Source organism: Silurus aristotelis (genome assembly GCF_946808225.1).
Source record: "Silurus aristotelis genome assembly, chromosome: 12".
Lineage (NCBI taxonomy): Eukaryota > Metazoa > Chordata > Actinopteri > Siluriformes > Siluridae > Silurus > Silurus aristotelis.
The window spans coordinates 17,474,133-17,501,202 of record NC_139585.1 but is presented as its reverse complement, the minus strand read 5'-3'; the positions used below and the strand labels follow the sequence as shown (position 1 = coordinate 17,501,202).

General features: G+C 39.7%; 2 protein-coding genes across 8 annotated transcripts; one reads left to right on the top strand and one right to left on the bottom strand.

The window, feature by feature from the left end:
* Nucleotides 1–233: 233 nt before the first annotated feature.
* On the bottom strand, nt 234–17,088 carry kctd17 (potassium channel tetramerization domain containing 17). Of its 7 annotated transcripts, none has more exons than XM_083555602.1 (7): nt 16,281–17,088; nt 12,503–12,611; nt 11,844–11,935; nt 11,116–11,214; nt 10,660–10,785; nt 8,947–9,080; nt 234–1,796 (listed from the first exon to the last, which is right to left on the bottom strand). In XM_083555602.1, the coding sequence occupies exons 1-6, from the start codon at nt 16,638–16,640 to the stop codon at nt 8,988–8,990; spliced, it is 879 nt and encodes a 292-aa protein (XP_083411728.1). In that variant the 5' UTR covers nt 16,641–17,088; the 3' UTR covers nt 234–1,796; nt 8,947–8,987. The 7 variants fall into 7 exon arrangements, with proteins under 7 accessions (XP_083411728.1, XP_083411727.1, XP_083411726.1 ...); XM_083555601.1 differs by having other exon boundaries at nt 11,068–11,211; nt 16,281–16,788; XM_083555600.1 differs by having other exon boundaries at nt 11,068–11,214; nt 16,281–16,787.
* Nucleotides 17,089–19,675: 2,587 nt separating this feature from the next.
* Nucleotides 19,676–26,481, top strand: rangap1b (Ran GTPase activating protein 1b). Its single transcript, XM_083557717.1, has 16 exons — nt 19,676–19,775; nt 20,450–20,573; nt 20,663–20,790; nt 21,041–21,100; nt 21,186–21,365; nt 21,454–21,588; nt 21,684–21,842; nt 22,343–22,453; nt 23,718–23,817; nt 24,111–24,195; nt 24,472–24,604; nt 24,733–24,834; nt 24,937–25,039; nt 25,140–25,228; nt 25,345–25,466; nt 25,582–26,481. Exons 2-16 carry the CDS (start codon nt 20,465–20,467, stop codon nt 25,658–25,660), a joined length of 1,695 nt encoding a protein of 564 aa, XP_083413843.1. The 5' UTR covers nt 19,676–19,775; nt 20,450–20,464; the 3' UTR covers nt 25,661–26,481.
* The last annotated feature ends 589 nt before the right edge of the window (nt 26,482–27,070 follow it).

Genomic DNA, 27,070 nt, shown 5'->3' with positions numbered 1-27,070 from the left:
GAAAAGAACACAAAATTGTAATTTCCTGAAATAATTGAATTAGCTTCTGACACAAACAACAATGCCACAGTCAAAGCCACTGGGACAATCTTTTCTCCATTCTAATTTTCTGAACATGTATCAAAAGGATTTTATGCAGTGTCCTGCTGCCATCTGTTTGGTTGTTTGGAAAATTGCAGGAATTTGCATGTTTTGTTGATCAATCCAAAGTAAAAACTGGAAACTTACAACCATTTTCATTTGACAGAGAAAGAACTCCTTTGCCCTTTACTGTTTATCACTTACAAATATCACAGACAACAATCATAGAAATTAATATTCAACACTCAGAATGATACATTTTACCAAAAGAATCAATATATACACAAACAAAACAAACCCTTTTAGGCTTTTACTCCATGACTTGCAATGATCCACCCATACAGGTGTACAGGCCACAACAGAAATATAAACAATATGTATTCAACAAATAGAACATTTGCTGAAATCCAAGTCCATCATGAAAATAATGAAAAAAATATGCTTGAGCAAGTTTTTCCCCTGAAATGCAATTATAGTGTGTTGGACCACATCCTTGCTTTATTTCAAATGGTACATTTATAATGGACAATTCAAACATTTTAAAAGAAAAATAATAAATAAACTACACTGAATTGAAAAAAAAGATAGAAGGAACATAGCATTTGTTGTGTTGCGATACAAAATTTGATTGCTGTCTATATAAAGACTCGTACAAACTTAATGCCCTGGCCTTAATGATTATGATTAGAATTGCCTCCTGGCTAAACATTTAGGATAAGTATGAAAGTGTGTCATTGTAACATCACTGTTACATTGTAAGAGCTTAAAATGCAACCTTTCAATGGTGAAACTACGGACTCCTCACTTCACACACTTAAACGTCTCAATCTTGCTTTAAATTATTATTTTTTTTTTACAAATATTCATATCACTACTGAATGAGTAATTCACATGCTGAGCAAACCACAGTATGAACAAAATACAATTTTCTTTAGCTAACTAAAGGAGGCAGAAAATGCTTCTTTTGATTTTGTGCTGGCTTGGGGGTTTGTTTTCTTAGAACAAAAATAATTTAATTTCTGGTTTAACTAAGGAATTAATTTATAATAAAATAGGTTTATATAATCAAAATGTAGGATCATAATTGTAATCAAACCCTGTGGTGTGTATCACATTGTATGATTGTAATTTTAGACAAACAAGTGCAACACTGTATCAGTGCAGCATCCATGTCTCACTCATAATAACGAATAACAGCATGTCTACTGTTAATTAAACAATGCTCAAGACTCACATTAACACAAGCCACTTTTTTTACATTTATTTAATTTAATTTAATTGTTAAAATAGAAATATTATTTACTTACGAATTATTTTGTATATGTCGTCAAGATGTTTAACACAACTCTGGATATGAGGGTATGATAGAAAATAAATATTAACTGAAATGCTGAATAATGGCCCAGGTTATTTTTTTTTTATCCCTGTTTCATTACACTAAAGTTGGCATGAGTTATACCACAATTGTTTGCCCTTTGGTCACAGGTTAGTAAGATCTATTAACTTTTGCTTAAACAGTAATACTTTGTCCACTTTTGGTAGCACACTTACTTTTACACATGCTTCACACACAGTTCCATATACTTATTATTTTTCAGTTGCTGGTTTTTCCACTTAATCACTGAGAGAGACAATTCAGTATTTAAAAAAAATAATTATGGCAATACAAAAAAAATGTGCACGCTCTACATCCGGGATCCATGAATCTGGAAAAGCTGCAAAATGGTAAATTAAATATCATGAGAATAAACATCTGGGATTTATTAACTGAATGTGTACCACATTTATAATAATAGCAGCTGAATTGAAGCATTCTGATAATGAGGAAAACTGTTTTTGTAGGTGGAGATGCAAATGAATATGACAATGACTAAATGACAATTTATGGCACCAGGACAAATCTGATGTTCATGTTGCAGCAACATCCCTGTCAATATGCATAGTGCACTCGGAAATATGAATCAATAATAATAATAATAATAATAATATTAATAATGTAATTAGGGATGCATCGAATATTCGGCCACCGAAAGTTTTCGGCCGAAAATGGCCCAAAAGTGCATTTTCGGTTTTCGGCCGAAAGACTTTTGTTTGTTGTGATGACGCAAACAGAAACCGCTGCATGCACGTGCTTGTCTGCGGTGTGGACGTATTTCAGTATATCTGAAAAAGACCCACGGAAAGCGATTTGCTAAACATGTAATGCCGAAATTTCTAAAGGGAGTGCGTCTGCAAAGACTTTCTCCACGTCGGGTTTAATTTATCACCTAAAATCCAAACATCCGATCGCTATGCTGAATAGAAGGGGAACGCAGCACAGAAAAGCAAAACCCCTCCGAGCACGCGCACTGGTGGACGTTTTTAAAAAGGCAAGGAAGTTTCCCAGTAATATTGTTGTATTGTTGTATCTTTAAGCAGTTGCACTTGTTCTGAATGCACTTTGTTTTTATGAAAGAACATATTTAGTTGTACAACCATTCAGCAGGCCAGAGGGCCTGTACATTATTATTTAATGTACACATGAGTGCATTTAAGTTAAACATTTAGGTTTGAATTTTAATTAATTTTATCCTGTGCATTGTTGCAATGTGCTATAAATAAATATTTTCATAATTTGTAATTGATTTATTCCTTAAAACAAAAATTGAAATGCCTTGATTTTAGTAAGGTTAGTACACAGTCATAGCCATAAATGCAATGGTAATAATAATTGGCATAATTTCTTTCGGTGTTTCGGTTTTTGGCCTTGCTTTCCTCTTTTTCGGTTTTGGCCAAGAATTTTCATTTCGGTGCATCCCTAAATGTAATAAGTAGAATATAATATAAAGCTAATAAAATATATAAGTAGAATATAAAATTAATGTGTAAATATGAAAATGTGTGCTCTTTTGTTGCAAGCAAGCTTAGGTGTTTCCTAATCGAGGTTGTCTAGACTATTCTATTTCATTGCACCCTTATTATTATACTTGTATTAAAGAATGTGAGAGTCACCAGTTCCCACATATGCTAATTCACACCAGATCCTACCCAAAAAATTCATTGTGAATTGAATTGAACTTCGTGGCATTTCTGATTACTCATATTAACCTTAATTTTTCTGAATGACAAAAATATAATGAAATAAGCAAAATAATCTTTCCCTGTGTCATTGTGGTTTTCTCCCAGCTCACAAAAATATGCCAGTCAATACATTTACTCAGAAACTTTGCTCCAGGTGTCAATGATTATATGAATGTGTGTATTTATTCATTTTCCTAGGATTGCCTCTACGCTTTTTCCTTTTTTTTTTTAGATAAAGCAGTAATCAAAGGTGAATGAATATATAAAGACTACCACCCTTATTCCAAAAAAGTTGGGACACTGTAAAATAAAATAAAAATAAACAAAATGCAACGATTGCAAATCTCATAGACCAATAAATTTCTCACAGTAGAACACTATGAAAATAAGGTAGTTTTGAATTTGAAGGTCACAACATGCCTCAAAAAAGTTAGGTAGCATCCCCTCTTCTTTTACAACAGCCTGTATACATCTGGTAATCAGTTGCTGTAGTTTTAGGAGAGAAAAATTGTCTCATTTATGTCTGAAACAGGATTTTACCTGCTCAACGGTCCAGGCTTGTCTTTGTCATTCATCTGTCATTCAGTCTAGATCAGAACCTGGACTCTCTTACTACAAAGCAATGCTGTTGTAATAGATGCAGTATATGATTTAGCATCATCTTGCTGAAATATGCAAGGTCTTAAAAAAGACGGTGTGGGTGGAAACGTATGTTGCACTAAAACCTGTATATATCTTTTAGTATTGGTGGTGCCTTTCCAGATGTGCAAGCTGCCCATTTCATAAAAACTAATGCACCCCATACCATCAGAGATAAAAGCTCTTGAATTTAGTGCTAACTGACAAGCCATATAGTGTCTCTCCTCTTTAGTACAGAGGACACAACATCCATTATTTTCAAAATTATTCAGCTTTGGCCCACAGCAGACAGCTGCATTTCTGGATCATGTTCACATATGGCTCCTTCTTTGCATGACAGAGCTTTAACCTGCAATTGTGGACAATGTTTGTTCACAGACAATGTTTTCTGGAGTTGTTTCTGAGCCCATGTAGTGATTTTCATTATAGAATCAGGCTTGTTTTTAATGCAGTGGCTACCAATTGCATGCATCTAATAGTCACATGTATCCAATAATCCACACAATCCAATTCTGATGATAGTATGTACTCTAGATGATGAGATATTTAAAATCTGGACAATTTTAAATTGAGGAACATTATTCTGAAATTGTTCCACAACTTGTAGACACAGTTTGTTGCAGATTAGTAAGTGTTGTTGTTGTTGCTGTTTCTTTTTAGTAGCACTTATTATCTTAGTAACATTTGATATGTTTTCTATTTTTTCTACGTTCTGTTGCAAAAAATATGGGTTTAAGAGATTTGCAAATAATTGCATTCTGTTTTGATTTAGATTTTACGCAATGTACCAACCTTTTTGGAAATTGGGTTGTATATAAAGCGACTATAAACAGCCTGTTCATTGTAGAATGCACATTAACCTTATTGATTAAACTTATTCATTAACATAAAACAGTATTTTTGTCAGGGATCCACCTGCCACGCCCCCTTTGGTGGCTCTCTATGCCTCCGCTCTCCCTAGAGCTCCAGGTTTAACCACGCACACCTGGAGCTCATCATCACTCATGCCTCCACTCTCTCTGAAGCTCCAGGTCTAACGAGGTACACCTGAAGCTTATCATCACTCCACCCCTGCTCCTACATAAACCCCTCACTCACATTCACTCCCCGTTCGTTATTATATGTGTTGGACTTCGCGTGTGGGTATGTTTGCGTGTTCTGGTTGTCACACAGGATTCCTCTCATCCGTTCCATTCGGACTTCAGAATCCTGTACCGGCTGCGCTTCTCCTCCCCGTGCATCTCGGGTCAGCTACGCTTTTCCCAAAGTGCACCTCGGACTCTCTCTCAACCAAAGGACTGCTGTGTGTGTGTGTGTGTGTGCGTGTGTGTGTGTGCGTGTGTCTGAGCTTGTGTGTATCTTTCTCTCTCGTACTGGTCAATAAAACCCGAGCGAGCTGTACTCCGGCTTCCGCCTTCTGTTTCGCTCGCACCATGACAGAATAACGAACCTCCTGAAAAGGATATAATAAAAAATAAAATAAAAAAAAAAACACTACAAGAGACATGACCTGATTATCGCCGTGGTCCCGGTGCGAGCCCTACCTCGGAGGTGGGATTTGCTCTGCCGCGATGAAGCAGCAGCCAAGCTCCGCCTCCGGGAAAACCCGGAAACTCGCTGCCGTGTCGCGCGGATCGTTGAGCCACGCCCCCTCGTTGCCGTCACGGATTTCCCCGCTCGCTTCTCCGGTGACAGGGCAGAGTGGGCCGTGTTCCTACGGAGCGTCGGCCGGTACGTGGAGGCGAATCCATGCCGGTTCAGCACGGAGAGAGCTAAGATCGGATTCCACATCTCTCTCCTGTCGAGTGATGCTCTCTTTCTCGCCAGTAAGATGTGGAGCGTGGTGGGAAATGAGTTCAACACCTGCACCAGCTTTATGGAGCTTCTCACGGGGATGTTGGGGATGACTGTGACGGCTCCACACTTCAACCACCTCGGTTCTGATTCCGCTCCGTTCCCCGCTCCGTTCCAGTGCTTCAAAAAGTGCGCATCTCAGTCACCGAGCTTCGAAGAGCGCCATCCCAGGGGGTCTACAAGCGCGCTGCTCTGTTACGGAGCTCCCGTGGGCGCACCACTCCGTCTCAGAGCATCTATGAGCGCACCACGCTGTCTCAGGATTCCTACGAGCAGGCCGCACTATCCCAGATCATCTACAAGCGCGCCGCTCTGTTTCATGGTTCCCGCGGGCGTGCCGCGCAGCCACAGAGTCGCCAGGAGAGCTCCTTTCTGCTCCAGGATCCTGAAGAGAGCTCCTTTCTGCTCCAGGATCCTGAAGAGAGCTCCTTTCCGCTCCAGAGTCCTGAAGAGAGCTCGGCTTCGCTCCAGAGTCCTGACGAGAGCTCGGCTTCGCTCCATAGTCCTGAAGAGAGCCTGGCTTCGCTCCATAGTCCTGAAGAGAGCCTGGCTTCGCTCCATAGTCCTGAAGAGAGCCTGGCTTCGCTCCATAGTCCTGAAGAGAGCCCGGCTTCGCTCCAGAGTCCTGAAGAGAGCCCGGCTTCGCTCCAGAGTCCTGAAGAGAGCTCGGCCTTGTTCAAGGACCTCCAGGAGAGCCCAGCTCCGCTCCAGTAAGTGTCCCTGAGAGCACCTCTCCGCTCCAGTGTGTCCCCGAGAGCACCTCTCCGCCTCAAAGTTTCCAGGAGAGCTCAGCTCCGCTCTAGGACAGCCAGGAGAGCTCAGCTCCGCCCCAGAGAGTCTACGAGAGCTCCTCTCCGCCCCAGAAAGTCCACGAGAGCACCTCTCCGTTCCAGGGAGTCCCAGAGAGCTCCTCTCAGCTCCGGCATGTCCCCGAGAGCTCCTCTCAGCTCCAAGGTCTCCAGGCGAGCTCAGTTCCACGCCAAGGTCTCCAGGCTAACTCTGTTCCGCTTCAGGACCTCCAGGACAGCTCCGTTCCGCCCCAGAGCTTCCCAGTGCACTCAGCTCAGCCCCAAGGCTGCGAAAGGGAGGTTGCACTGCCATCTGGCCACGAAAGGGACGTCGAACAGCCGCCTGGTCGCAAGGGGGTCGTCGCACCGCCGCCTGGTCGCAAGGGGGTCGTCGCACCGCCGCCTGGCCGTGAAAGGGACGTCGCACCGTCGACTGGCCGCGAAAAGGACGTCGTACCGCCGCCTGACCGCGAAAGGGACGTCGTACCGCCGCCTCACGGTCTCCCCGAAGGCGACGACTCGCCTCACGGTCTCCCCGAAGGCGACGTCTCGCCTCACGGTCTCCCCGAAGGCGACAGCTCACCTCATGGTCACCCAGAAGGCGACAGCTCACCTCACTGTCGCCCTGGAGGTGAGGCCACGTCACAAGGTTCCTCTCCAGGCGAAGCCACTTTACCGAGCTCCTCCGATGGCGACGTCTCGCCTCCGAGCTCCTCCGATGGCGACGTCTTGCCTCCGAGCTCCTCCGATGGCGACGTCTCGCCTCCAAGCTCCGCCTATGGTGACGTCTTGCCTCCGAGCTCCTCCGATGGCGACGTCTCGCCTCCGTGCTACTCCGATCGCGACGTCACGCCTTTGAGCTCCTCCGAAGACGACGTCAGGCCTCCGAGCTACTCCGATGGCGACGTCTCGCCTCCGAGCTCCTCCGAAGGCGACGTCTCGCCTCCGAGCTCCTACGATGGCGACGTCTCGCCTCTGAGCTCCGCCGATGGCGACTTCACGCCTCCGAGCTCCTCTGATGCCGATGTCTCGCCTCTGAGCTCCTCCGATGGCGACGTTTCGCCCCCAAACTCCTTCGCCGGTGACGTCCCGCTCGTGGGCTCCCTTGAAGGCAACGTTTCGCTCCCGTGCTCCCTTGAAGGCGACGTCTCGCCCCCGAACTCCTCCGTCGGCGACGTCTCACCTAAGGGCTCCTTCAATTGCGTCACCTCGCCTCTGAACCCCTCCGACGAAGACGTCTCAGCCCCAAGTCTCCCGGAAGGCGAAACCACACCTCCTGGACCATCTGAAGGCGAAGTCACGCCTCAGCGTCCCTCTACAGGAGACGTCTTACCTCTGGGCTCTTCTCCGGGCAAAGTCACACCTCCCAGTTTCTCTGAAGGCGTCGTCATGGCTCACAGACCCGCCGAAGGGGTCGCGTTGTCCCTCATCTCCGCGGTGGTCTTTGCACGGCCTCGGGACTCCGCCGTGGGTGACGCGCGGCCTCTGGTTCCCGCTGTGGGCGTTGCTCGGCCTCTGGACACCACTGTGGACGTTCTTCTGCTCCCGGGCCCACCGAGTGCTTCACTCGGCCTCCGATCTCCGTGCTGGACATCACTCCGCTCCAGACCTCCCTGGTGGGCGTCAATCTGCCCCTGATCACCACTACGGACATCACTCGGTCTCTGGTCTCCGCTGTGAAGGTAGCTCAGCCTCTGGATTCTGCTGTGGGCACAGCTTGGTCCCTGTCCTACACCGGAGACGTCTCTCCGCTTCCGCTGAAGACGGCTCTCCGTCTCCAGCCTCCGCTGCAGGCGTCCCTCCGTCCCCGGTCGCCGCTGGAGGTGCCTCTCTGGATCCGGCCTTCGTCCTGGGTCCGAACTTCGCCGGTGGTTTCGCTCTGATTCTGGCCTCCGCGATGAGCTACGCGCCGTTTCGGACCTCCGCTGGGAGCATGGTTCCGTGGGGGGGGGTAATGTCAGGGATCCACCTGCCTCGCCCCCTTTGGTGGCTCTCTATGCCGCCGCTCTCCCTAGCGCTCCAGGTTTAACCACGAGGTACACCTGAAGCTTATCATCACTCCATCACTCCACCCCGCTCCTACATAAACCCCTCACTCACATTCACTCCCCGTTCGTTATTATATTCGGACTTCAGAATCCTGTACCGGCTGCGCTTCTCCTCCCCGTGCATCTCGGGTCAGCTACGCTTTTCCCAAAGCACACCTCGGACTCTCTCTCAACCAAAGGACTGCTGTGTGTGTGTGTGCGTGTGTGTGTGTGTGCTTGTGTGTGTGTGTGTGCGTGTGTCTGAGCTTGTGTGTATCTTTCTCTCTCGTACTGGTCAATAAAACCCGAGCGAGCTGTACTCCGGCTTCTGCCTTCTGTTTCGCTCGCATAATGACAATTTTTTTGTTAGCTTGTGTTTTATAACATTTTAAATAGAATGTTTTGATGCAATGAAATAAAATACTCTATCATCCTCTTACTACAGTTGGGATTTCTACAGCTACCACCAATAAACACCTTGGATTTGGTATCCTCACCTATTCCTGCGATTGGAACAATGACACAAGTCTCCTAATCTCTAAATCCACTCATTTGGGGTGGCATTTCTTTCCTTCTCATCTTCCTCTTCCTGCTCCTCTTTTTCTCCTTCCTCCATCTGATTGTCTGATGCCTTGACATATTATGGGCATTCAACAAGCAGACCACACAACAACCACACAGGCGACAAAAAAAAAAAAAAAAAAAAAAAAAAAAGAATGGCACATCATATGAACATTTTTAAAAAGGTAGATGGTTCATGCTTTATATATATATATATATATATATATACACACACACACACACACACACACACACACACACACACACACACACACACAGTCATGCCAAAAATATTAGCACCCTTGTAATTCTGTCAGACAATTTAGCACTTCTTTTAGAAAATTGCAAATGTTTTGATATTCACAAGCTTATTGCTTTTGTTTGCACTGCAACAACACAGACCCAGAGAAGTCAAACTTAATAAGATTTCGCACAAAAAAAGAAATTTAAATAATTGCTTTTCAAGCATGTGATGCTCCTGTAATTTGTATTTAGACACACCTGTGGCTAGTAACAGGTGGGCAATACAGTAATCACACTTGCAACCACTTAAAATGGAGAAAAGTTGACTCACGCAGTGTTGTGTGGCATACTGAGCATGGAGAAAAGAAAGACGTGAAAAGAGTTGTCTGTGGATTTGAGAGAAAAAATTTTGGAAAAACATGGACAATCTCAAGGCTACAAGTCCATCACCATAGATCTTAATGTTCCTGTGTCCACTGTGCGTAATATCATCAAGAGGTTTACAGCCCATGGCACTGTAGCTAACCTCCTTGGATGTGGACGGAAGAGCAAAATTAATGAAAAATTACAACGAAGGATTGTTCGAATTGTGGATAAAGAACCCTGATTAACTTCCAAACCAATTCAAGCTGATCTGCAGACACAGGGTACAACAGTGTCAGCTCGCACTATCCGTCCCTATCTGAATGAAAAGGGACGCTATGGGAGGAGACCCAGAAGGACACCACTGCTGACACAAAGGCATAAAAGAGCAAGACTGAAGTTTGCCTAAACTTATGTGACACAATCCTTCTGGGAGACTGTACTGTAGACAGATGAGACAAAAGTACAGCTTTTTGAAGCAGTTTGCAAAAGAAGAGTGGTCCAAATTTCCAGTAAAGAGATATAGGAAACTTATTCATGGTTACGGGAAGCGATTGATTTCAGTTATTTTTTTAAAGGGGTTGCTATCAAATATTAAGTTAAGTGTGCCAATTATTTTGTCCAGTGCATTTCTTTGGGTTCTGTGTGGAATTATATCAGATTTGAATCTTTTTTCTGTTTTTTTTGTGCTGTTCCAATGCAAGCAAAAAAAAACAAACAAACATGTGAGTACCAAAACATTTGCAACTGCAACAATTTTCTGAGAGAAGTGATGCATTTTCTGTGCAAGGGTGCTTATATATATATATATATATATATATATATATATATATATATATATATATATATATATATATATATATAAGAAAAATGATACTATAATGCAAGATGGGGAGTGATAAAGTGTGTAAATGTAATAAAGTATATACAGAGACTAGACAATGCCAATAATGAAACTGGCTTTGGCTTTCAGACAATGCTGCTGAAAACATTCAATTACCATATAAAATAGTAAAATTATGAGAACAAAAGAGCTCTCCAACCTTATTCTTGTGGCTCTGCTCAGTCCCCAGGCCCCCACCAGATGTGTGCAGCTCTTTGGACACAACACAAAGGAACTCAGCCTGGTCCTCTGTACCATAGCTGTACGAGGAGCCGATATTCACCATCTGCAATACCATTAAAAGGTAAAGCAAGAGAAGCAAAATATGTTGTTGTTTTTTTTTATTGCAAAAATCTAGAGCGATATTCCTCGGTCCAATATTATAACTGTTTATTAGGATTTAGTTTTGAGCAGATTACTATCTAATGGATGTATGTTATTAATGCAACAAGGAGGCTTTTTGCAACTGTGACACCACATTTGGCATGCAGGTGTAATTTTATTTGTCAAATATGTTACTGGACTGGATTCTGAAAGGGTTAACAGGACACTGGGATCAGGAACCCACAGTCCAGAGCAGTCCGGGCCGTGGCTTTCGGCAGGCACGCACGCTGACCTGCTCAAACTTCCAGCCATCTGACATTGTGGACACCATTTGCGTCAGCTCCTCTTCCTGACACTGCAACACCCTGTAGACATGCTTTGGGGGTACCTGCTGTAAAAAAAAAAAAAAAAAAAAAAAAAGTAAGGCTAAGTGTGGGTAAAAAGAAAGAGGTAAAAAAAAAAAAACAAAGCTGGGCTCTGTACTGGACATAAAATGAAAGGAGTATGTGTACAAACTGATAATACTATAGTGAAATAAAATTTGAGTGGGAGGGAGATTATGGGTTGCTACAGCAAGAAAAATATTCACATTTGAGTCACTTGAAATTCTGAAGACTTCTTCATAGCTTATTCTCCTTTAAACAGGGGGTTCTTTTTGCTTCTTTTTTCTCTTGACCACTCAGCAGAATAATAGAAATGAAGGCGTATCTTCAATGTTCAAGCTCCTCATGTTTTTTTTTTTAGCACTGGGACAATACTATAGGTAAAAAATTAGCCCGTAGCCTTTCAAGTCTTATGTTGTCCAAATAATCTAACATCTGAGCTTATTCATATGACATCAGAATTACTTTGACATTTTACAGAGTATCTCACTGAAGCTCAAGAACACCATAGTTTTCAAATCATATTGACTTGCTGTATTGTAATAAAGAAAGCGGTTTAAAGCAACTTTTTAGATATTATATGAAAGAGAATATGGCTGTTGAGAGACTAAGTAGAAAGGTATAGAGTGATCACTACCTGAGACGCTTTACAGTCTCGGTCAAGAATCCTCTCTTTAATTAATTTAATCAGTGGAGTGATGTTATAAAACTCTGCCTCCTCCAAGACACCTGAAATTACAAACAAACATTTCAACAGTGTAAATCATACCATGTGATTGCATGTATCATTATTTCATGTATCCTGAATTTAACCAAATTAATACACGCTAGTATATGTGTCTCTAGATAGCTGGATAATCTGATGCCATGAATGTAAAATTCTGCACAAAATATGCAAAATCGTTTTTGACAACACTTGACAACAAATTCTGTTTTGTTCCTGGTTTCTGTGTGAAAAGTTGATTGTGGAACTGGTGCTATACTTACTTTAAGAGATGAGAACATTATTTGGCTGTTAATCGTAAGAAATAATATGTCATTTGTACTTTTGTAACCATAGATTTAGATTAATTAAGGTTTTAAAATGAACTTTAGGTGTGAAATCTAGTAGAAATAGATAATGTAAGACACCTGTGATTGCACTAAAAGTTTAACACAAAAAATATTGTATTTTAGTCTGCTTAAAATGCTTCTTTTATTCCTAAATGTGTTTCAGACTCTTCTGTATGTTACCACTTTCATTTATGATGCAGTTTATTGTGTTGCAAAAGATCTGCATGCAAAACACAAACAAACCTTCCTCAGCCAGTTCCTTGTTATAAACCAGTTTCCCATGTCGGAGGTAGTTGAGTATAGGGCCGAAGTATGTAGGGTCTCTGTCGATCACATAGGCACCTGTTTCATCCTACACAAAAATTCAGTCTCTGTCAGAAATTATTCTTAGATTTTCAGTTATATAATGCTTTCATCTCACTTTATCAGGCCCAGTAAAAAAGAGAAGAAATGGTACATCTGAGAACCAATGAAAAATAATGATATAAGTATATAGCTACAGATTCATGTTAAATTAGGATGGTCAGTGTCATTGTTTTGCATGGCCGAGGGGCTGCTCTCCACAGTGAATTAACCTTAAGAGCTCTACAGGGAACATTTTCTTAGCTTAGAGATAAGGATGTTCTCTACATGATGCTTTGCAGAGTACATCAAACTAGCTGGTCTTATGTATGATTACACAAAAAGAACGGAAGAAAATAAAAGAAAATAGGAAGATGGAATAAAAATCTAAGAAATGTAAAACAAGGAAAAAGTCTATTGGGGTGTTCACAAATATTCTCATATCTGGTTATGCATTTGGGGCACCAGTCTTTCAACATTAAAATTACTTTGGATGATTATTATGATTATTATATGTTACATCCACATGAAGTCAGTGGAAAAACTACAAAAAAGAGAAGGCAAGCCTGGCATTATTCTGATGCATGGAGCACCTTTTTTTGTGGTGTTAAAAGACTCTTCAACTCTCTGAGTCTCGGGGGCAGTATTAATGCGCTAACCTCTGGTTTGCATATTAAAGTGTGTTTTTCCCCTAAAGCAACACTGCACATAGCATTAAACATGAATCATTCATTTCTTTGTTATTTTCTGATTTAATATTCAAATCGTTTGAGTTTGAATTTAAATTGCTGATGGAGCCCTGTTGTAACAGGGCTACAGGTATAAATTGACAGTCAGTTTGATTTTGATTATTTTCTATCAAAATAAATAATGCAAACTTCAGTAAACATGTGTGATTATCATTTACTGCATTGTTTATATATTTATACACAAACTGACACCAGCAGGAGTAAAGTTTATTTAAAGTATTTAATCTAATACTATACACAATGTTTTGGAGACAAGGTGAGGGAGGTGAGATTGAGATGGTTTGGACAAGTGCAGAGGAGGGACATGGGGTATATCGGTAGGAAAATGCTGAGGATGGAGCTACCAGGAAGGAGGAAAAGAGGAAGTCCAAGGAGGATGTTTATGGATGTGGTGAGGGAAGACATGCAGGTAGTTGGTGTGACAGAGGCAGATGTAGAGGACAGGGGGCATGGAGACGGATGATCCGCTGTGGCGACCCCTAATGGGAGAAGCAGAAAGAAGAAGAAGAACAAGAAGAAGAAGAAGAAGAAGAAGAAGAAGAAGAAGAAGGATCTAATACTATACACTGTATAAAAAAGAAATTACAAATTATAAAATATCGAATTCTTATAGGTCTTTTAGATGTAAGCAGTGTAATTATTTGGGCTACACACAATGAATGAATTATGATTTAATCTTGGTTAATTGAATATTTATTTAGTTATTATAATATAAAAATTAACAAGAATCAATATCACATTACAGTTTCATGGAATTTATATATTAGTTCATGTAATTCGGTGCACTTAAACCTCTATGGAACACATCAATGTCCCACTGTCAGCAAAGAGATGTTGTGTTATGTGTGTGCTATCTGCTAAAAAACACAGGAGTGCTGCAGTTTTATTTGACAAAACAATAAAACATAATTTCACCCATCATTTCTTGCTTTTTCCTATTTGTTTCTCACATTTGATGAACGCTAATATCCTATTCTAAAAAAAACATGCTTCCTTCTGTAGGAATCAGTGATGGAGCTAATAGACTGTATCAACAGCAGGGGATTTCCTAGCCCTAAAACAAGGAAATGCTCCAAAATTTAACTGTGGCACTACTGTAAGAGATACATCAGTAGTTAAACATGCCCCTTTGTAATTGTTGGCTACTTTAAATGTATCTTTTGTAGATTCAATTGTGCATCACATATCAAGATGCAAGAGGAAAGGCTTGTAACTAGGCAAAGACAGTCTCAAGAACAGCCAAGGCCCTCTAACATAGATTTGACTCGACTTGACAGTAGGCATAAAAGCACCTGTGCAAGACGCCCTCACTGTATTAGTCAGTTGGACCAATTTGTAGTCCTTAAACTGAGCAACCAACACACACTGCAGAAATTCAAAACAGGATTGTTTGCTTATTTAATTCCTTAAAAGACCATCACACAATGAATTAAAATATATGATCTGTCTTAATGTTCCTCCCTGCATTTGCACATGGAAACATGACCATGTCCCTACAGCCACCCCCCTGCCTCCCAAAGGAACTACCTGGTAGACAAACAAAGGGCTTGTTTATATCAACATGGCATGTTAAAAAGCATTCCTCTTACTAATCTATCCCTTCCTATCCTTTCATTACCACTCTGTGTTCTAATCATTTTCTCGCTCTAAAAATTCAGGGTAAAATAAGACTGAAAAAGCTTTTTTAGCTACAGCTCACTCAGTCAAAACATACAGGCTAGTCAAAGGGTGAACATTTTAAAATTCTGCTTAAGTAACACACACAGGTGAAAGAAATCAAAAACAGAAAATAACCATCTGTCCCCTGTCCTCAGAAGTAGGAACCATCCAGTAAATTGCAAATCGTACACATTATATTACATAAGTCTTTATTCCTATTAACAAACAACAAATACAGCCTACATGAGCATATCCAGCAGGGGAGTAGGAGGAGAAAAAAATCCTTGAAAAACACAACCAAGAATAGAACCGAGAGGGCTTCACTGGTATTTTTGGACTGATCCCTGGTAGTCTTCAATGTACCAAGCCTCTAATCTTATTACAAATGCTAAAGCATGGACAATGTATTGCTTTCAACAGAGCCAGAGGTGGAAGCTCCACTACATTACCACAGACCTTTAATAATCAATAATCAACATCCTGGTGCTCAGGAGACTGAACCCTGTCTTTTGAACTTCAGCCAAGTGAGAAATATTGCACGCAGCAGTTTGTGGAATGCTGAACAGGATGCATGGGTATAACAAGGAATGCTCTCTAAAGGAGCACATGCTGAAAGCATATGAAAAGGTGAAAAAAAGGAGAAAACGAAGGAGTGACATGACAGAAATTACAAAAATGGTGGACAATGTAACAGCATGGGGACCGGCTTGCTTGAACCTTTAAAATGACAAAAAATTGTTTTTCAGCAAGAAATTCACAGTATATGTGAAAACTCAGGAGGCACATTTATGAAGGATGCTGCTAATCAGAAGCAAGAGAAAATGATTACACACACACACACACACATACACACACACACACACACACACACACACCTTGTGAGGGCTTTACGTTGTGAAAGCTTCAAGTAAAATCTTTTTTGTATTAAAAGAAAAAATGGTCCCAGTTTTCCTAATGGGGACCCCAAGGTCAAAATAATGAGATATTCCTATCCTTGTGTGGACACAGACGCACACCTACAAACACAATCCTTGTTAATAACACAAATCATTGTTAGTTTCGGCAGCAAGACAGGAGATGTGAGTGGATGACAAAAAAGAGAAGGATGATATAAGCTGTGTGAGATGCTGAGGGTTTGGGATGCTGCACGAGCTCTGCACTCCATCATCTGACTCAGGACCGCTGCTCGGCTCCTCGTCCAGTCTGGATGCAATAGGCAATGCAGCCAATAACTCTTTCTACAAACAGATTAAGGCCGACAGTCGTCTTACCGTGTCAGAATGCAGGTCCTGCTGCTGGCACAGTCGGTACAGGAAGGATGTTTGCTCTTTGAGCAGTGTCTGACGCGTCGTTAAGAACACGGTACCGCCGACATTAAGCCGGACCCATTTCCCGTCCGCGCTTCCTGTGTTGCTGATCCCAGCTCCGTTCCCCGGTACACTGCTTTCTGTGCCGCTCGTGTCGATTGATGTAGACGTGGGTGTCGTGGTTCCTTCACTTCCTTCGCTGTCTTTGTTATTGTTGTTATTATTATTGTTGTTGTTGTTTAGGTTGCTGTGTGCTAAACTAGGTGCGCTTTCAGTTACATCCCAATGTACCGGCTTTCCTTTATCCGTAGTAGCCGTAGCCATTAGGCAATAAATGATTGGTGTTGATCTACTCTGTAAATGACCGGGATATTTTAACAGCAATAACGGATATGCTAATAGAATAACCGGCTCCTGCTCCAGCTCCCTCTCCCGCCCTGTATCAGTCTGACTGTGGCGTCGCTGCCCGCTGCCCTAAACGGCTCTTCACCGGGGTTGCCAGATGAAGAGCCGTGAGTTACTCGTTCACCTGTCGATGAACGAGTAACTCAATTCACTTTATTTGGATAGCGCTTTTAACAATAAACATTCTTCCAACGCAGCTTTCTGTAAAAAGGTTATGAAAGGTTTAACAGCTTTCTGTTAAAAAGGTTATGAAATTGGAATGTTTATGTTTATTGTCTAGAAGTTTGTTCCTTAAACGTTTATCCCTGATGGGCAAGCCAGTGGCGAACGTGCCAAGGAAAACCTCCTGCGATGCTACGAGGAGGACACCTTGAGAGGAACCGGATTCAGAAGGGATCCAATCCTCATTTGGGTGGCACCGGTGACGGTATCATTAAATATGCAAGCTTCAATTAACAATCGGTTTTTATCGGTAAAGCGTTCTTCAGTTCTCTGCTTCAGGGCTCTCCAACCACCATGCCGCGGACCGGTATCTAGCATTGGGCCGCAACGAAAGGGACACAAAAAAATATTTAATTTCCATATTATTGAGTTTTGCACGGTGTTTTATTAATTGATTTATTTTTAAATTGACCATATCCGCCTATGGCACTTTCCCGCACTTATTTCAGTCACAGTTTTATTTATGCGTAGATAAATGAAGGTCTCACTGATTTTGCATTATTGTGAGTTAAGTTACCTTTTCATTGTATATGTATTGATGCAATTAATAATTCCAATTAAATATAATAGTAATTTAATATGCACACTAGTGTATTGTTATGCATGTGACACCACCCCCTGCCCGTGGAAAAAATGGTGAAACTTGCCCATGGTGGAAAAAGTGTTGGGACTCGTTTGACATAAAAAAAAACTGCTGAAATCTACCCAATCTGGCAACGCTGAAGCCTGATTCCAGTCATCCTACCCGCCGTCCTACACTGCGCAGACTCACAGCAACAGTCAAGCGCGCGCGTAAAACTGATCTATGGCACCGTACTGCATGCTTTCCCCTTCCCTGCAAACTGCAGATTATACTGTGTGCGTGTGTACGTACAGTTTTTTCTCTCAGTTTTTTCTCTTAGATTACACGTATATATACATATATATATATATATATATATATATATATATATATATATATATATATATATATATATATATATATATATCTCGACTTACGACCTATGCAATTTACGACCGTTCGACTTTACGACCACAATCGCTAGCCGCGGTGTATTTATTAGACAAGTTAAACCTACTTAAAATAAGAGGTTTATACAGACCAAATATATTGGTTGTGTTATTAAAACATGTTATTTGCTTTATTGTATAATTCACTAATATTCAAATAATAATAATTCAAATATTTTTGCTATTTCAGATGTTGGATGTCAATATATATATATATATATATATATATATATATATATATATATATATATATATATATATATATATATATATATATATATATATATCCCAACCCTCTCCCATAGTAGTAAGACTTCACTTGAAGTCTTTGGTCACCAGAGAGAGCTTGTTGTTCTTGGACTAAGTCATAAACAGACAATTACCCAGAGATTAAGGTCTTCTGAGGATTTATTAAAAATGATAACTGATACTTTGTACTGCTGTTCTATGGTATTGTGTTAACTTAAAGTAAATTAATAATAGTCAAAACCACTAATATAAGTCAAATTAGTCAAGTGAACTATGAAAAAAAACAACTATTTCATTACAATTACAAATTAATTCTGAAGTTTGCATGGACAAAATGTGGTAAAAAAAAAAAGGTGGTAGCTTACTGGTTAAGTCAATGGCCTTAGGATCTGATGGTGCTCCTACTGCTCCTACCAACTGTTTCTGGGCCCCCGAGAAAGTCTTCTTATACCCCATAACTGCTCAGTTTTATAAATAAAAAAATAAGTGTAAGTTGCTCTGGATAAGAGTGTCTGCCAAGTACCATCAATTGTAGTGTAATTACTGAATACATACATTCCCTTTTTTCTGGATCATCTAGTATATTTATTATTTTAAAGTCAAATACTGTTCTTAAAAAAAATTAATAACTGCAAAATATATAGAAACTGATTATACTTTTTATTTAAAGTCTATATTACATTTATAAAACTTTCAAAGTGTACAAATTTATTTATTTTTTTAAATGAATGACAATACTATTCATTTTAGAATAACAATAATAATGTGACAAATTAAAAAAAATAATGAATGGGTCTGATTACTACCTCAATACAGTCTACTAATAAGTTCATTAGATGAGAATAAGTTATAAATGACGGTTAGTGTCGTCGTTCTGACTGATTCAGTCTGCCGTGAATTCACGCTTGTGGTTATAACAGATCTAGAAACCGGTTTCTTTGAGATGGTGCAATGGTGAATTAAAGAAAACTGGAATCACCCCAGATGGGACTCGAACCCACAATCCCTGGCTTAGGAGGCCAGTGCCTTATCCATTAGGCCACTGGGGCAGGGACAGATATGTACCTCACAACACCCGTACAAAAATCTATGAAACTTGGGTCCCGCTGATCTCGTTTAATTATTAAACGTTTAGTTACTAAAATTACATTATCAGTATTTATTCTCGAACAACTGAAACTCGGGTGAGTCACCGCAGAAAAAATTAGTGCGAGTATATCTGGGGATTTACAACAAGAAGATTGCACTTTGAAGGTTTAGAGCGTTTTCTAAATTAAAAGTCTTGAATGTACGTAACCGTTTTAACGTATAAATACTACATGCACTGCTTTTTTAATTATTAGTAACCCCTCTATATTCCAGTACATATTAAAATACATACACAGTCCCTGTTTTTTTACTATGATATTTGTTTTCGCATGGTGGCTTTATCTACGGTTTAAATTAGACTTTTACTTTGGAAAGTTCAGGAACCGGCAAACGAAAGACTCCCCATGTGCCCATGTTGTGGAGGAAATCTTTAGTGTCAGGGGCTTGAAGTGCTTCGAGATTTTAAGCGTGAAACTCTGCAAGGTGAATTTAATACCCGGTTATTAAAGTCTAAAATGTTTCAATTACGAGGGAAGATTAATTTGTATTGCTAACAGTTTAGCTATATTTTCTAAATCATTTGCACGATGAGCGCCTAAAACAAGCGTATCTTAGTTGAGCTCGGTTTACGTCGGTAATGGAGATGAATGGAAACTACACACCGAACAGTTCTGTAGTTCTGTTCAAATCTTCTCTCGACTTATTAGTTGAGGAAGCAGTGATACCCGGATGAATGAAGCTGGATTATGGGTTTGTGAGAACACGGACAGTGCTGGTTAGCCGCATCGGCTAGTTCAACTTTTATTTAAATATCAGCTGCAGAAAGTGCGGGAATTTAACTTGCTACTAGTGCAGGAGGGTAAATGTTTATAGTTGGTTACATTGAGGTTCAGATTGATCTGTGGGTCTATTTATTACATAATTATACACAAGTTTAGCTAGTGGACAATTGTTTCCTTCTTCAGGTAGATTAACTGTATATATATTTATGTATTTATTATTTATTTGAGGGCGAACACGGTCTAGTCTTTAGAGAATAGAGGAATATATTGTGGTCAACCAAATTTTGTCTAACCCTATTTATTTAAGAATAGGAAAACCTTTATTTTGTGTGTGTGTGTGTGTGTGTGTGTGTGTGTGTCTTCCATTGTTATAAGGGAACAATTCATCGGATGGCTTCAGAAGACATTGATCAGCTTACAGAGGCTCTGGCCAAGACCCATGTTGGAGAAGAGCTCAGCTACAAGGGTCAGGGCCTGAAACTAAACGATGCTCAGTCTGGTAGGAAAATGATTTGTCTCTCCGTACCCTGCGGGTTAGGAGGCACGAAACTTTATGCAGTAACTGGGTGATGTTTGTTCTGTCTATAGTGGAAAATATAGTGCAGGAGATGGAACAGTTCCAGAACATGAAGGCATTGCGGCTTGAGGGAAACACTGTTGGTGTTGAAGCGGCAAAGGCCATCTCAAAGGCTCTCGAGACAAAAAAGGATCTGCAGGTAAGTTAACATGTGTGTATGCATATGTGTGTGTGTGTGTGTGTGTGCATATGTGTGTGTGTGTGTGTGTGTGTGTGTGTGTGTGTGTGTGTGTGTATGTTTATCCTTGCTTGATGCTCAAGGTCTCTAGGACAGGCTCCAGAACTGTCATGGCCCTAACCAGAATAAAGTGTTTACTAAAACTGAGTGAGTCTGAGTGTCTGTATTACAGGTTTTGTTTACCATTTGATTTTTTTTTTTTTTTGCAAAGCGATGCTACTGGAGTGACATGTTTACGGGTCGTGTTCGCTCTGAAATTCCATCTGCCCTGGTGAGTCATTATTCTTGAGTGGTATTAACTGTATGCCATTTCATTCAGTGTCCATGATATCTAATTTCATAACCTAATCATTTAGAAATCACTGGGCAGTGCCTTGATGATGTCAGGGGCCAGGCTTACTGAACTGGACTTGAGTGACAATGCATTTGGACCTGATGGAGTAAAGGGCATTGAGGCCCTCCTCAAGAGTCCGGTTTGCTATACACTGCAGGAACTCAGGCTGAATAACTGTGGCATGGGCATTGGAGGAGGCACTGTAAGTGGTAGTTAAGTAGTTTAAAAGATAGCCACAATTTTATTGATATCATTTCAACATCACTTAAAACAATATCCATTGTTTCTAGATCTTGGCCTCTGCACTGACTGAATGCTACAAGTCATCACATGCTGCTGGCTCACCTCTAAAGCTAAAAGTCTTTGTAGCAGGACGTAATAGACTCGAGAACGATGGCACAATTGCACTTTCCCGAGCATTTAAGGTAATGAAATAACTTTTACATCTACTCTTTTTCTCTGACATCACTATAATCATGGCAATACGTTTATTGTGACTTTGTGAATTTATCTTGTACAGTTAGTTGGAAGCCTGGAGGAGATTCACATGCCACAGAATGGGATCAACCACCCAGGGATTACAGCTTTAGCCACTGCAGTGCAACACAATCCCAATCTGCGTGTTCTTAACCTTAATGACAATACGTTTACCAAGAGAGGTGCAGTAGCCATGGCCCAGGTATGATTCACTTTCTGGCTGACAACACACTTTACATTTAATTCTACGCCATTTGGCAGATGCCCTTATCAAGAGCGTCTTACAATTACCTCGTTCATACAGCTGAGCAATTGTGGGTTAAGGGCCTTGCTCAAGGGCCCAGCAGTGGCAGGTTAGTAGTGGTGGGATTTTAACTCACGCCTTTCTGATCAGAAGTCCATCTTAACGACTGAGTTACCACACTTTGCATCCAGCAAGTAAAATCTATTAAAAAATATTATTTAGTTTATAGTCAGTTTTCAGAGATGCATTTATTGTGTAAAGTAGCAGCAATGAACCGAGCAGTTTCATTATCGGTTTTCATCAACTGGACAAAATTTTTAATTCAAGAATTGAAAGTTAATTATGTAACACAATTATCACACTTCAACAACTGATTTCGTGAGACAATTACAATAAATCTTTTGATTATAAAATTGCATTTGTGTTTTATGTTTTTTTTTTGGGTTTTTTTTCCCCAGGCCCTCAGGCATTTGAGCAAAGTTCAAGTCATAAATTTTGGAGATTGTCTGGTGCGCTCTGAAGGTGCTATTGCTATAACAGCAGCACTAAAAGGACTACCTGTTCTTAAGGTTAGTAAAAGTAATCAGTTAAATTAACTATCTGCTATTTGAGAACTTTAGTTTAGTGATATTTGTTTAATTGATTGTAGCGAAAGTGACTGAATGCTGTACTTCACTGCAATTCTTTAAAACTGGAAAATCTGAAGTTTGATTGTATTATAAGAAGTTCAAGGACCAGAGGGTTATTCTGGTTTATGTAGACATCATCATGAATATGTGGGGAAAGAGACGGTAGTGTTCGGATATCCAGTCGTTTTTTTTTGCACTCAAATTATATACCTTATTTTCCGAACTATAAGCCGCTACTTTTTTTTCCACGCCTTGAACCACTTAAACAACGAAGCGGTTTCACAAGCTTCAAGACAAAAAACTGAGCCCCATAACATTAGACCAATGAAATTGCCGAATGGTTTTAAGGTGAACCAATGAAACTCTTTATAATAAATCAGATGCGCTCCCACTGAATCGGGCCGCACCACATCATAAATATGAATGATGTTCCTCTGACGTTTGACCTGCCGCTCACTCGGACTGTCAACAGGAAAGGAGAATCATTCGTCACGCTGAAAACAACCGGGCATGAAAAAACACACTTCACCTGTGTTCTGAGCTGCACGGCATCAGGAGAAAAGCTTCACCGATAGTGATTTTTAAACGCACGACGATGCCAAAAGAAAAACTCCCGAGAGAAATTGTTGTGAAAGAAAGGAGGAAGACAGCAAACAATGACTTTCTTGGTAGGCTACTGTTTAGATACAAGCCGTGTAACAGACACTGTCTTTCGTTAAAGCCTGTGTAAAGTTCATTAGTTTCAATGCGGCTTATAGACAGGTGCGGCTTATTTATGTTCAAAATAAAAATCTTTGCCAAATTCAGTGGGTGCGGCTTATATTTGGGTGCGCTTAATAGTCTGGAAATTACGGTATTTGGGGGAAAAAAATATTGGCTACTGGAACAAATGGTCAATGGTTAATTTTTTAACTGACATTTAAAGTGTTTCAATTAATAAAAACAGTGTATGAAGAAAACAATATAGAAACGATTGGCAGATACTAAATTTTTGATATCAGAAAAGAAAAAAATGTTACAGTGCCATTACTACGCTTTAGGTAGCACAGAAATCGCAATGTATAACTAGATTTCAAGAACATTATAATGTTATAACAACATTATATTCAGAAGTATGTCCAATGTAATTTAAAACCTTTCTAAAGTTTAAATTGCAATCGGTGCACTCATGTACTCATGGTACTCATGGTTCCCATGGTTGCAGGAGCTGAATCTATCATTTGGAGAGATTTACGAAGCTGCAGCTCTGGTTGTTGCCAGGGCTATACGGGACAAAGCGGATATGGAGAAACTAGACCTCAATGGTAACTTTGGTGTCGTGTTAACAGTGTGAAATAGAAATAGAAAGAGTTATGGATGTTATAGATGTGATTCACTGACTCATAAATGAACATGTACTTTAAATTCAGAATAAAAAAAATAAAAAAAAACGATTGATGAGGTAATTCCGCTTACAACATCCAGTGCTAATTGGCTATAAAACCTGATTAGAAATCATGAATTTCAAGCATTATATCTAAACTACTGGTGTTCAGGTAGTGACTTAAAAATTCTGAAAAGAATTGCTGAACTGAACAGTTACTTGTTGTTTGGACAGGAAACTGCCTGGGGGAAGATGGCTGTGAAGCTCTCAAAGAGGCCATGGAAAATATGGGCATGGGGGATGTGCTCGGTTCGCTCAGGTATTCTGATGTTTTACTAGCTACAGGAAAAAAAATAGCAAAGGCTACTAGACAGCTACTAGATGGCTTAAAGGATGTCACAAATGACATGAATGATCTGCATACATTTTTTTCTTGGGCTTCTTCTATTTCTTTTTCTCTTAAATAAAAAAAAAAGTAATTTAATCAGGATTGAGCAGTCAGATGTAGAATGTCCAGTTATGTGTTTAGTGCTGAAACCATTAGATTTTAATACCTTTTTATTATTTTCACTCTCGCAATTTACATAATTAATAGTGATGATGAAGGGGAAGATGAAGAAGACGAAGATGGTGAAGAGGTAGACGAAGATGGTGAAGAGGAAGAGGAAAAGGATGATGATGAGCAGAACTGTGTTAATGGGTTTAAAAATGAAGAAAGCCCATCAAAGGTGAGAGACTGCCTATTTGATTTATTATTATTAATTATATTTAAGTATTCTGAATTAAGGACAATAATGATGACTTATCATTACACATCATTACACAAACACTGAGTGAAATGATTTTCTCTACACAGGTTTTATTAGACAGTTCTGATCTCTTGGCCTTCCTTCAGTCCCCAACGTCAGAGAAACTACTTAACCTTGGTGCCAAGAGAGTTCAGCTTTTTGAGCAACAAGTACATACAATTCATTTATTTCAATTAAGCTAAATAAGTTCATTATGGGGTCCATTTCATGGAATTCAGTATAAGTTCATAACATGTTCCCTGTTGTTTCAGGTGGAAATTTCAAATGCTACTGATATTGCAGACATTTTTCTTCAGTTAGCCTCAGTGTATAAAGAAGATCCAGAAGTAAAGCAAGTTGTTTTAGAGAGTGCTGGTATGAGCAAAATGCTTTATTAAAAATAAAAAGAAAAAAGAAAATGATCATTGTAAAATATTTGATGTTTGTTATACCTGTCCTCTCTTGTGTGAAACAGATGCTTTGTTGAAGAAGGTGTTGGCCAGCACTCAGTTTCAGTCCTATACTTTTACCTTGTCATTGTTGGTGAAACTGGGGCTTTTAAAGGTACCATTAACTAGAAAGTGATTGTAGTGTATATTGTTTTCTTCCTGTCCTTCAGGTTAATCATATCATTATTCTATAATTTAGCATGGTTTAACATCCCATACTTTGTACTTTAGGGTGAAGAGAAGGCCAGTAAAGTGTGTCTCTTGCCTGGTCACCTACTTACTCTGAAGCACTGTGTTGAGCAGGACTACTTCCCTTTGGACCAGGCCAATATTCTAGAGATCTTTGTCTCTCGGTTAGTATATGTGTTTGCAAAGCTATTGACAAAAGTATTCTTTATCTCTCAACTTATATATATGAATAAATTAGCTCCATTACAGTGCTGTGATCTGTGAATATTTGTCTTTCAGAAATGGCAAACTTTTAGCATCATGTCCCAGTGCAATCGGTGACTTTAAAGCTACACTGGAGAAAAGGATCTCTGCCTAGGACCTGGTTTTGTCACTGAAAACTGATAAATACAAACAGATGGGCCAATGAGGGGACCAAAAATGCTTATAATGACTTAATGCATTATTGTCTTTAATATCAAAGTCACGTTAACTTTGAAGTTGAAATTTGACCATATATGAAGCAATACTTGGAGATTAGAATGTATAAAGTACATTGCAAACCACTGCCACATTACAAGCAATTTAATAACAAATTATATAAAAAATAAAAAAAGAACTTGAGTGGCTTTGAAAAGAAGCATGATTCTACTGAGGTTTTATTTGATATTCACAGGTTCAGTCTTGGCTACCTGAATAACAGCAATAACATAATTGTCTGTGCAGATGTTTTCCAACTAACTTGGATTTTTTTTTAATAATACCAGCAATATGCACAAACATTTACTATTTGGACAGTTGCAGACTGAATCTTAAGAATAAAACAAAAAATTATTTGAAAAATAGCTGTAATTACTTTTTTAAAAATTTGACATATTTTCATACATAAAGGCTAAAACAAAAAAAAACAAGTGCTGGATGAGGGTTTTGTAATAGAAATGTTTTCTGGCTTATGTAGGTAATGTAATTTTTAGTGGTTTGATAAATCTACACACTGATGTATATGACAAAGTGTCAAATTTAGTGTGAAGTGATGGTAGAATTGATGTTTAAACCACTAGTGAAAGGGAACAGAATAATAATAATAAAAAACCTTACCTCAATACAATTTAAATCTTGTATTTCTGGCTGTGTGATTTATTATACTCAGTGTGCTCTATTGTTTTTGTATTCACATTAAACCTATGAATTGTTTTATAACTGGCAGTGTCTGGTCTCATCATTTCTACAAACTTTAACGTAAATCTGAAAGTTTCATTGCTTTTTGTCTAGAGCACTGTGCCATCTTCCCTACTACAGTGTTTCTAGCTGTTACTGTGTTCTTTTGGGAATTTGCTGATTAGGATGTTTGCAGTGAGATAGAGAAGTATATTTTTGTGTTTGGAAGCTTTTATTATAACTGACTGCATAAAGTTAAGTGACTGCTTATGTTGATAAAAAAGGTATATTCAGCTCCAATCTATATCACAATGGTAGTCGCAGTTTATAACGTTTATTTAACAAGGACAGACTGCCAGAAGAGGATTACTAGAAATGACATAGACCTTAAACAAGTGCAAGGAATTTCAACTGGTTTTGTCACTAAACTGTAATTTGTATTGGTTGTTTGCTTAGGGTTCCTTTTTAATCAACAATGTGCACATTTATGCATAAAGTATATGTAAACCTAAATTAGTTAAGATTATCAAACAGTCTGCTAATAGTAGAGTAATTCCAGTAGAGGAATTTTAAGAAAAAACTGTGTCCACTCGATGGTATGTTTGTGAGAGCCCCTCTGGCTGTGAGTATG

Coding starts and splice junctions, on each gene's coding strand:
- kctd17 (XM_083555600.1), bottom strand. CDS start 16,640: ATGGCTACGGCTACTACGGATAAAGGAAAGCCGGTACATTGGGATGTA. Junction 12,612..16,280: donor AGGACCTGCATTCTGACACG/GTAAGACGACTG, acceptor ATTTTTGTGTAG/GATGAAACAGGTGCCTATGT. Junction 11,936..12,502: donor CAAGGAACTGGCTGAGGAAG/GTTTGTTTGTGT, acceptor TTGTAATTTCAG/GTGTCTTGGAGGAGGCAGAG.
- rangap1b (XM_083557717.1), top strand. CDS start 20,465: ATGGCTTCAGAAGACATTGATCAGCTTACAGAGGCTCTGGCCAAGACC. Junction 21,843..22,342: donor GTGCAGTAGCCATGGCCCAG/GTATGATTCACT, acceptor TTTTTTCCCCAG/GCCCTCAGGCATTTGAGCAA. Junction 23,818..24,110: donor GGAGAAACTAGACCTCAATG/GTAACTTTGGTG, acceptor TTGTTTGGACAG/GAAACTGCCTGGGGGAAGAT.